Genomic DNA, 11,752 nt, shown 5'->3' with positions numbered 1-11,752 from the left:
TGGGGTCTTATGACCCCTCCCACCCCCAGTGCTCCTTCCTGCCCATGGCAGGGGGTCGGACTAGATGATCTGTCTAGGTCCCTTCCCACTCAGTAATTCTATGATTCTATGATTCTTTGGAATCATTAATGTCCTATGAAATCAATGGAAAGTAGGCACTTGAATACTTGGAGGAACTGGGAATAAGCATATGAAAAATCATGAAAATTCATCAAAGTGGGAAACACAAGCCTGGCAGGCCTAGTCCTCAAAGGTTTCACACAAGTATAACTGTGTCAGCTAGAGACATATGAATGTACTGAAATAGTACAATGCATAGCATGGACACAGTTACGGTGGTGTACACGCACCATGTACTTAGCATAGCATATTCCCTTTCTGTACAGGAATAGGTTTAATTACAGAAACAACCTCAATACAGAAAAGCTGCATTTGGCAGCACTGGCAGTTTGAAAGTAAATGTAATTTGTGCTCAGTTTAAGACCCCCTTTACACTGCCAGAATGCTAAAAGCAGCTGGAGCATAATTGAAAATCAGGCTCACATTCTTTACAAATAGTTTATAAAAACTTAATATCTTCAGCCCAGCCCACAAGATTCTCTTTCTTGAGTAAGGCTCAAGTATATGTTGCATTATAAATGCATTGTTTCAGTAACTGGACTTCAGTATATAATCTGTGTCTTGTCCCTGATCTCCAAACATGCATAAAGGTTGAGAAAACCGGACACATTTAAAACTAAAGAAAGGGAAGAGGAGAATGGAAGTGAAATATAATTGTATCCAAATAAGTATAGAGAAACTATACATTTGATAGGTACCAATTATTCCACTTGCATTAAGGATAGAACAATTAATAAATAATGGCACTAAATTGCAGTTCCCCAGTGCTGGAACTGATATCATGAAATGGATCACAGCACAACAGCCTAACTGTTGCTCAAAAGTATGCCAGCTGGAATTGTCCAATAAGAACTTATCTACAAGGTGAGGATCAGTTGGAACATCACACGTTCAGTACCTCCCTATCCATATCACCTCTGTGCATGGGAGGAACTGGCAGTATGGAGGCAAGCTTGCTACCTTTCTGCCACCTGAAGGCAACCACGGCCTCAAGGGAATGCCCAGCCTTTCTCTGTGGGCAGCTTTGTAAATGCAAGAGCCACCTGTCATTTTCAACCTCTACACCTTATTCCATAAAGCAGCCCTATGTTAAGTGTGGTTGCTCTTCTTTTCAAGCAAGTCATATGGAGGTGATATATCTAACAGCACATCCAGCCACCTTGAATTCCCCAGCCTGAATGACCAAGTGCTCATTCACAGCTGGAGGTACTGGGGCAACGTTCAGCATCAGCCTGGAGCAGCCAGCAAGAGCCACTAACCACTCTGTCACTGGTCTCCAGTTCCCTTTCATGCAGTTCCATGAAAATGTTTATAAGGAGGAGTGCCAAAAGCCGGAGGACACTCTCTGTAGGAACTGGGAATAAGTAGATGAGTGTGCCATGTGTGTGCATATGGTGTTGGTCAGGCTCAAGGAAAAGCAACGTGAAATAGCAACAGATACTCATTTCAGTGAAATTTGGACAACTTTGAGCTAATGGCCAAGAATCTAGTCTGTATATTAACATAACCATTTTCATATTTTAGAGAGATTCAAATACTTCCTATGATACTTCCTATAACAAGGAAGAGGCCTAGTCAAATTAAGATGACAGGTCTGCATGCTCATTGGAAAGAAACTAAATTTCAAAATGTAAACTGGTGTACAGGTTAAAGCCTTTAGATGGAGCTCATAGTTCTCAATTTTTCACATATGAAACAGAAATTTGTATTGTGGAGAATAGTGTGCTAGGTAAAAACTTCACAAACACATGAAATAATCCTTCTAAATTTGGTGTTTTATTCATCTCCTAGTACCACAATAATTCCAATATTAATCAGAAATGACAACTAAAAAATCAGCATTGCTGAATAATTGGAAAAGGCATACCCCAAAGTGTCATGTTCAGTGTCTTGCAGACTGAGTCTGAGTCTTGCGCAACCCTCAAACCACAATTGACCTTTCTCCTGGATGCATGTAAGAAACATTGACAGTTGAACTCCATCTGTTGCATAGACCAGTATTTTTTTGCACAGTCATGAAACAGAGCTATTTTTAGTGATGGTGGTTAATTATTTTCTGAAAATATTTCTTTGTGAAAGTACAGAAAGAGTCTGTATTGTATGACAATTACTAGAGTGAGAATTCATATGGATTTCATGGGAGAAACCGACTATGTCACATAGAAGAAAAGGTGGAGGGAAGATTGCTCTTAAAAAAAAGTGTCAGTGTTGAATTGAACTAAAAGAATCCCTAGGAGATTGTATGTTAGAGTGTGAAACACACAGCTTTATGGGGAGAGGTGCTTTGTATTCACCAGTCAGATCTAATTCATTTTCCTTCCTTTGACCAAAACCAGATGTTATTCAGGATCGTTGTCTGCTTTGTGGTGACTGAATTTTTTTTTTTAATTTCCTAGCCTTATTCTTCGGACATAAAGACCAATTACCTGTCAATCATAATGGATCCTGAGGAAGTCCCCTTAGATGAGCAATGTGAACTTCTTCCTTATGATGCCAGCAAATGGGAATTTGCAAGAGAAAGGCTAAAACTAGGTAATACGCTTAGTATAATATTAACATTGGCTTCGTAATTATTGAATTAGATGTGGTTTTAATTACAGGCTGGAGACAGGTAATTAAATAATGAATTTTAGATCTGCACGGCAGATGTACATGAGGGTGTTAGTGAGCTACTCCGTATAAAAATGTTATGACTTAAATGAATTAAGTTCTCCAACTGGTGGCTTTCCATATGACTATTTAGAAACTAGATGTGAAGAATAAAATATAGCAAATTGTGCTGCTTTGTATTTCTTATGAACTGGGATATAGGTGAAAGTAAAGGTATATTCTTGCAGAGAGACCAGTATGAATACATCCCAAATACAGTATATTGGTAGCCATTTTAATAATCTTACATAATTTGGTGAATGTTGAAGCCAAAAATCTAATTGAAGTCTCTTTACTTTGAAGCAATTTTATTGCATTAGTGGACGAAGATCACAATAGGCAAACAATATACTTCCTGTCTATGCTTTATGGTTTTGTATAAGCTGCATGGAAAGAAGCCAGCAGACATGGAACTGAAACACCAAGGAAGTTTGACCCGAGTAGGTTTAGCCTTTAAAGGTCTAGAGGTGAGGAAGGAAGGAACCAGAGAATTAGTTATAGTGAAAGAACTGGTGTAAACAAGTAAAGAATGTTGACAGTGAATGAGAACCAGATTTGGAAAACGCAAAGTATGCACGGTCTGTTAGATTAGGTCTGTACAGGTCGCATTCATGTGGCAGCTAACCCACTCTTTCAGTGACCTTGGCAGCCTCATGGAATAATAGTCTCTCAAACATGAAATCTTCTTGTCTGGGTTCCTTTTGATGTACTACTTACAAACACTGATCCTTCCAACATCAGATGTGCCTGTTTTTTTTATCAGTGTTTTTTTTCTTCCACATGCTTATTTAGCGTAACCAATGTAAGAACAATCACACTGTATTTCAGCTGCCTTTTTTTCAAACATTAGTTCTTATCATTGGCGCAACTGATACAACAACCATATAGTGGAGGGGAGGACGTCCTTGTCATCGAATATGGCTACAGACACTAACAGAAAAAACGCATATTACTCCACTAAAGTCAGCAGAATTACTTCCACCTTAAATTAGTGTAAACAGAACTAAAACCTAGCTCCAAAACCGGATAGTAAAATTCCAGTGTTATGAAATAGGTCTTAGTTACTATCCTAAGCATTTAGTAAGCGTGTACATAACTCTTCACTTGTGACGATAACTATTAAGCTGCTAATGTTGTAATACAGGGCTGTCCAACTGGCAGCCCACAGGCCACATGCGTCTTCCAAAGAGTTAGCATGCAGCCTGTGGGTTTTGGTCTGGACACCACTCTCCCCAGTTGCTCCTGCTCTGGTGACTGTATTCTTTGAACTCCCCCTCCCTCCTCCAGGTTCTGCTTCCTGCCCCTCTGCTAGGGGCAGGGTAGCATAGCAGGAGAGAGCTGGAGTGCCCTGCCCATGCTGTGCATATACCAAGGGACTAGGCTGCTTGTTACACATACTCATGGCTGAAGAGGAAACGGGGATGCCTATACTGCCTGTGCTGCAGGGGAGTCCCACACAGCTGGGAGGGGGTAAGTAGGGCTGCCTCTGCAACAGGAATTGAGCGGGGCTGGCTCTGAGCATGGCATGGAGCCTGCATGGCTTCTGACCCCCAAGTCTGCAGCCCCCAGATTTACAGCCTGTGCCTTATGTGGCCCCCAGCTGCCTTGATATTGAACAGCCCTACTGATAGAGATTTATAGAGAAGTAGGGTTTGAAGAGGTCATCTAATCCAACCCTCTGCCTGAGGCAGGATCATCTCTATCCAAACCATCTTACCTCTTAGCAACGCTACACAGTCAACCCTGACACAACCACAAGACTTAACATCCTTACCTACCACAGGTAAAGCAGGAGAATCATGGCAGCCAAAGTCCTGCTGCCCTAAGGTAGTTAATGTATATTCAAGAGATCCGAGGAGGAGAGGCATGCCCCCCACTACAGAGGAAGTCAAAGACCCCTACAGTCCATACTAATCTGACCACAGATACAGAGATTGGTATGCCCCTGTGTGGAGGGGTGAGACGCTCTAGCCAGGAATCTCTGGGTTTAAGTCCCAGCAGGAGCTTTGGCACATCCTAGTCACCGTCCCCAGCCTTGGCTGCAGCCAACACCCAAAGGGTCTGAGGAAGGCTTGAAAAGCAAAACAAAACCCAACTCTAACATGTAGCAGCAGAAGGCAAAAAAAAATCCTTCCCAGACCCTTGTGGCAATCATCAAAGCCCAGAAGCATGGGAAACACCCATACTAAAGTATAGGCATAGCTACTCATAAATCATTCCAGACCATGCAGGGATGAAATCAGGAAGACCAAAGCAAAATTGGAGTTGCAGCCAGCAAGGGAAGTGAAGGGTAACAAGAAGGGTTTCTACAAGTGTGTTGGCAACAAGAGGAAGGTCAGGAAAAGTGTGTGTCCCTTACTGAATGGGGGGGCAACCTAGTGATGGATGATGAGGAAAAGGCTGAAGTACTTGATGCCTTTTTTACCTCAGTCTTCACAGGCAAGCTTAGCTCCCAGACTACTGCACTGGGCAGCACAGTTTGGGCAGGACGTGAGCAGTGCTCAGTGGTGAAAGAACAGGCTAGGGACTACTTAGAGAAGCTGGATGTGTACAAGTCCATGGGGCCAGGTGGGATGCATCTGATGGTGCTGAGGGAGATGGCTGATGAGATTGCAGAGCTGCTGACTATTATCTTTGAAAACTCATGGTGATCAGGGGATGTCCCAGACAACTGGAAAAGAGCAAATATAGTGCCCATCTTTAAGAAAGGGAAGAACAAGAATCCAGGGAACTACAGACCAGTCAGTCTCACCTCAGTCCACAGAAAAATCATGAACTGAACCTCTCACACTGGGCTCCGTGCAGCCCATGTGCAGTTCTGGGGCAGAAGCAGTGCAGGCTGCAGCTGGCTGCCTTCCCCTCCCTCTGCTTCCTGCAACCTTCACGGCAGGGGGCAGGGAAAGCAGCCAGCTCCGGGCTTTCCCCAGTAGTGTGGAGTTGCAGTTATGCTGCGCAGAGCCCGCCACAAGAGGTGGCTCCTTACTCCCACTGTGCAGTGCTGGCTGGAGCTGTGTGCCTGGGCCTGTGTGGGCCACGAGTGCCCAGAGGGCTGCTGCTGCTGACAGCAAGGGCTGTGCACCGTAGGGTGGGAGTGTGTGAGGGATCCCCACACCCCACAACCTCCCTTACATCCACACCCTGGCCACTCAGGCTCCGCACTCCCACTGCTCCCCTGGGCATGGGCTCTGTGCTCCCGCCCAGCTGCAGCCTCCCCCCACACCTGCCCTCTATCTTCCTAGTGCCCAGATCGAGATGGAGGCTGGGGAAAGCGTGCAGTCCCTGGGGCAGCAGCAGCCCTGCCCGGAAGGGAAGGGAGGCAGATGGGGCCATTCACGCTGCTGCTGCAGAGAGAAGGATCAACCCTCCTCTCCGCAGCTCAAGGCCCTAGGTATGTGCCTAGTTTTTCCATGCGTTAATCTGGCTCTGCTTACAAAGAGGATGGAGCTAGACTGTTCTCAGTGGCAACAGATGGCAGAACAAGGAGCAGTGGTTACAAGGTGCAGCAAGGGAGGTTTAAATTGGATATTAGGAAAAACTTTCTTACTAGGAGGGTGGTGAAACACTGGAAGGAGGTTACCTAGAGAGGTGGTAGAATCTCCATCCTTGGAGGTTTTTAAGGCCTGACTCAACAAAACCCTGGCTGGAATTATCTAGTTGGGGATGCTCCTGTTTTGAGCAGTGGATTAGGCTAGTTGACTTCTTGAGGTCCCTTGCAACCCTAATTTTCTCTGATTCTATGATTTTAAAGCAGGAATCTTCTGATGCAGAACATCTGGAACATGTCATCAAAGTTACTGTGTGTCTGTGCCTCTCCACAGTTAGTTGGAGCCAACAGCATATAACAAGAACGGGTTGCCCCTGCATGCCTTTATGAAGACAACTCACATATTTACAAATAGCTCATGCTTAATTATCTTGTTGAACTGTTCCCAGATGGAAACCGCCTGATCCAAAAACCACTGAAGTCATTCTTCATGGACTTTAATGGATTTAGGATTAAGCTAAGGAACTGCCAGTTTCTGGAATGTTAAGGAGAGAATTCCAAATCCTTGAGTTGAATGTAAATGTTGCGCTATTCCCAGCATCAGAGGTCTCAGTGAGAGCAGCTAGTGGTCTGTGTATACAATACCAGCTCCTTATTTTCATCTGCCAAACTATATTACAAAATAGCTAAGAATCCGTTAATACTTTCCTAATGTTTTCCACGTAAACATCTGTTACAGAAATGATTTATGGGAGGAGATTTGGACAAAACCCCCAATCTGGGATTAAATTGGGTTCACACAGTGAAAAAAACACCCTGTTTTGTGTCAGCAATTAATGTGATGCAAAACAATAGAGTAAAAATGGAGAAGTAGAATCCATTTTAGTGCAATTTTCAGTGAAATCAAAGTGGTGAATCAGAAGGGAAGTGTTTCCAGTGTTTAGATCGATTTAAGAGATAATAGCTTTATGAAGTAGTGATTAAACTGTTTATCCCAGTGTGGGAAATTACTGATGGAACCAATAAAATGATGGGTTTGTCAAGCTTACTATGAATACAGAGGTTGTAGTTCTATGGGCAAGACACCTGTAATGAGCTAATTAGTGATTGCTATGCTGTGAAGACCCAAAAAGTATCACATTACCCTACTAGGAAAGCTCTGACCTAAATCTTGATACTGCTTCTCTTATACATGGATCATTTCCATCAAGCAAGGACTGTAGAATCTAATCAAGTTGACAGCTAAGCATAGAAATTGTAGGGGAGAAGCCCACAGAGATCTTTAAAAAATACTAAACCTTCTTGGGGTTGAAACTGCAAGTTTGACAAATTGTTGGTCAGACTGTTGTCCTGCTAGGCAGCATAGATAGTATTTTTAATGTAAAAATGCAGAACATTTTATAATGCTGAGGGAAATTATACTTCCTATTTTTCTTACTATTTTTCTTCCCACCACCTGAACAAGGGTGGCCATAGAATTTCTTTATGTTTTCATAGTGATCTGCATTATGACAAGAAACACTGGGCTGGAAAATGGAGACAGCTCCCTTCTTTCAGCCTGCTTTCTAATATCTGCAGGAATATAGCTCTGGTTTCCTGTACCTCCCAAAATCTATGGAAGGATGTGTGTGTAAATTTACAGTTCTGCTGACAAAGTCAATGGTTCATTTTTGCATCATCCTACTGGTTAAGGTAGAAGGTCAAGAAAGAGAGAGATGTTGTGCAAATTATATACTGTCCAATTTACATATTTGAGGAATAAGTCTTACCTCTGTTGCATATTTTGACTTTTTTTCTTTTGTTTTGAATGGAGCTTTACTTGCTGTTGTTTTTCCCTCACCACTGTATCAGTTGTTTTACTACAGACACAAGAGTGCTAGAAAAGTTGGTAAAATGTGTTCTACTGGGTACTTACTGGGTGTAACTGAAGCAACAACACAAAATGAAGTGAAATGCTTGGGATTATGATTTTAGAAAATATTTTCTGAGAGGATTTCTCACATCATGATGTCTCAGCCACTAAAGAAGGAACAAGTAAACCAGGATCTCACTGGGATGGTTAGATAGGGGAAAAGAAATCGGTATTGCCAACAACTTAGGCATCTGAAAACCTTGAGAAGCCACAAAAAGGACATTGGCTTACACACACACACACACACACACACACACACACACACACACACACACACACACACACACGTTTGGGTTCCTAGTTGGTTTCTAAACCTCTAGGATATATTTGAGTCTTGTTTTTACAACTTTTCTCTGCTGCTATGCGGTCTAGAAGCTTATTTTTATGAGGCTAGTTTTGCCTGTGACCATGTTATGATTATAGTCGGAGCTGTAAGAAAAACCACCCCCACCAAAATATTGAGATGACTGATAAAATCCATGAGAACTGGTAACACCAAGGAGTGCGGCATCTCACCTCAGCACACAAAGTGCCTAGTATGCTGGCTAATATTCGAGTTCACACAAGCCCTGGGTACAGGAGCAGCCTTGAAGCCTTTGATTTCTCCTGGGGAAATTCTGCCAGATTATCTGTCTGGGAAGAGGGGGCTGCTTTAGTCCTACCTGCCTGGTGAGGGCTGGGAAAAATAGAAACTACCTTCAAACTCCACTCTGGCCATTCCTAGCTGGGTCTGCTACTCTTAATGGTGTTCATAGTTGCTGCAGTGACAGCCCTTCTGCTACTGCAGATGCTGAGGCAGTAAGACACTCAGACTCCCCCCAGTAGCATAACTGAGTGGGATGACTGCAGCATCAGCCCTGGGCACTGTCTTTGGAGACAAACACAGCCACCACCAGTAGTATGGCAGCCAGCCCAGTAGGCCCAGTCGAGGTAGAGTGGGTTTATGGCAGTCAGGTTTATAGCAATCATGTGTTTGGGCATAATACAGCTTGCTGTTTTGGGGTACATTCAGATAAGCATGCATGTGCAGTATGACACGGAGAGATCCTGGTGACAGCCAGGCTCTGTGCACCAGATCACTGCCACTAGAGCCCTGGGAAGCCCCCAAGACCCCAGGTAGGGCTGCTGGGGCCAGCCTTAGTGCTGGCCTCAGCCTCCTCTACCCCACCCAGGGAATTTGCTGTTAAGGTGACACCCCTTCCTCATTGGGTAGGACAATCCCGGAAGGATGGGGGTAAATGCATATTTGTTGCTAAGAGTGGTAGCTGTTTAGGTTCCCTTTACTGACGATGCTCCTACCCCATTCTAGCTTGCCTCCCTGGGGTACCATAAAGAATTCACTCTATGGTGTTAACATCTTGTAAAAATATATTTGGAAACATTTGTAGAGCATTGTCTATGGAGTTTTTAATTTTTTTTTTATGTGCATCTCTCTGCCATTTATTTTCTTTGCAGGAAAATCACTTGGCCATGGGGCTTTTGGGAAAGTGATACAAGCGGCTGCTTTTGGAATTAAAAAATCACCCACATACAGAATAGTTGCTGTGAAAATGCTGAAAGGTATTCTGCTGCTGGATTGCCTTGATGTATGATGTACTGCTTATCTTTTAGCTCTTGTTACGGATGTGAATTGAGAGAGAAAATGTTACCTGGACTAGTTTATTTTTTAAATAAACAAAACTTGGATATCAAGTTTAAGTTCAGATCAAATTGTTCTATGAAGCAGCAAACCCTTAAAGTGAAAATAAGGTTCCTAGTCAAAGTGCTGAAGAAACCTTATTGATTATGGGCTCAGTTGCCTGGTTGCTGGAAAAAAAACTTTTGAAACAGATTTAATTAGCATCATCAGCAGGGAAAACTCACAAGGAAGAATGGCTTGTGAGTTAGACTGTATTCCAAAAGTAAACCCACAGGAAAATTTAGAGACTAAAAAGCCAGGATGAACAATCAGATCATCTACTGTGACCTACTGTAATCACAGGCCACTACATTACTCCCAGTTATTCACATATTGAGCCTATTAACTTGTATTTAGCTAAAGCACATCTTCCAGAAAGCCATTCAGTGTTAATCTGAAGAGACTGAGAAGTAAAGAATTCAATTGCTTACTGGTAAAAAGTACCTTAACTTCTAAATTGAATATGCCTGCCTTCAGCTTCTAGCTAGTGGTTCCTGTCTTATGGGCCTGTAGTATGTTGGGTCTAACACTGGTTCCTGCAGAACCACTCTAGAAACACCCTTTGCTATGATAATTCCTCATTGACGATTGGTTTCTGAGATCTCTGTCAGCCATGTTTAATCCATTTAGTATGTGCTTTCCTGATATTTTACAGCACAGTTTTATGTGAATGTTGAGCAGTCCTAAATCAAATGCATTAGTAAGGAGTAGTGCACCACTGGTGTGCTACTTGGGGCATTCTTGAGGTAGATGGTGGCTTGGGGTATCACAATTTCCTAATTGCTTCTCACTATCCCAGAGCTATAATAATATTTTGCTGGCCTAAACCAGCAACAGACTACTGCAAACCCACCCTCTCCCCAGCTGAGCTGTGCTGACCAAGTGTGATTTTGAGAACGTTCCCCTGACCATTGCACCTGCAGTAGAAAGTAGGACAAGAGGTAGATGTGCAGCTGCCTTTTCACCCCTGCACCTGGTCCCAGTCTCTGGGTAGCATGTGTCATCTAGCTTAGCAACCCTTAGTAACAGAATTGATTTGCTAACATATGACTTTCTGGTCTTGGAGGTCTAAGAAATAACAACAAGATTTTCCAGGGCTTTAGCATGAGGAGGCTGATGAAGGCTTGATTTTCAGGTCTATAAAGTCAGTCAGAGGATTGCTTTTCCATTAGGCAGGGGACAAGTACAGCACACATGGCATCATTGCTGTACTACCTGAGCACCTCACAGTCATTAATGCATATCCTACTCAACACTTCTGTGTGATAAGGAACACCCCTTATGTCACAATAGTCTGGTGAAGTATGAGCCCCATTTTTACCAATGGGGAAATAAGCCTCAGAGTAAATTTAATGTTGTGGGCCAGATCACACAGTAAGTCTGTTACTGAGACCAGGTGCCTGGAGTCACAGCTCTCTGTTCTGTCTGCTAGGGGAAAAAAATCCTCAGCTGCCTCCCCAAAAAATCAGTTTTCTTACCAAGATTAAATATACAGCATATAAAGAAAAAAAATTGCTTCAGTTGAATGCATCCAACCCAAAATGAAACATTTTGTTTTCAGGGTTTTTAACCAAATTTAAATTTAAATTCAATTAAATTTAGCTAAATTTGGTCTTGAAATTTTAATTTTTTTTGGCCAAAACTATAGGCTGTTGACATAAAAAAATTTGCTCAGTTCGAAATTTAAAAGGATCTGTTGGGAGGAAATGAAGATTGATTATGTCTTTAAGGGATTTTACTTCAATTCAAAGGATGCTGGGCACATAGGGACAGAAAAAAACCCAGAAATACATGGAAGTATACTCACTAATGACAATTATTTCAAATATATATATGATATATATGATGCCATAGTTCCCTCAATGAAGTGCTGGTTTATCATCTTACATGGACTCTCTTTTGTGTTCAC

At 42.6% G+C, this 11,752-nt stretch overlaps 1 protein-coding gene across 1 annotated transcript in view; it reads left to right on the top strand.

Annotated features, from left to right (window-relative positions):
* The window catches only part of FLT1 (fms related tyrosine kinase 1), a 154,772-nt gene that overhangs the window by 118,967 nt on the left and 24,053 nt on the right, over positions 1-11,752 (top strand). Inside the window, exons 17-18 of the mRNA XM_019523793.1 lie at positions 2,517-2,652; positions 9,621-9,725. Coding sequence (XP_019379338.1) covers positions 2,517-2,652; positions 9,621-9,725 — 241 coding nt within the window. The remainder of the gene's footprint in view (positions 1-2,516; positions 2,653-9,620; positions 9,726-11,752) is intronic.

Source organism: Gavialis gangeticus, unplaced genomic scaffold (assembly GCF_001723915.1).
Source record: "Gavialis gangeticus isolate Ggan-Ray unplaced genomic scaffold, GavGan_comp1, whole genome shotgun sequence".
Taxonomy (NCBI): Eukaryota; Metazoa; Chordata; order Crocodylia; family Gavialidae; genus Gavialis; species Gavialis gangeticus.
The sequence above is the reverse complement of the archived record's forward strand: the minus strand, read 5'-3'. Positions and strand labels throughout refer to the sequence as shown.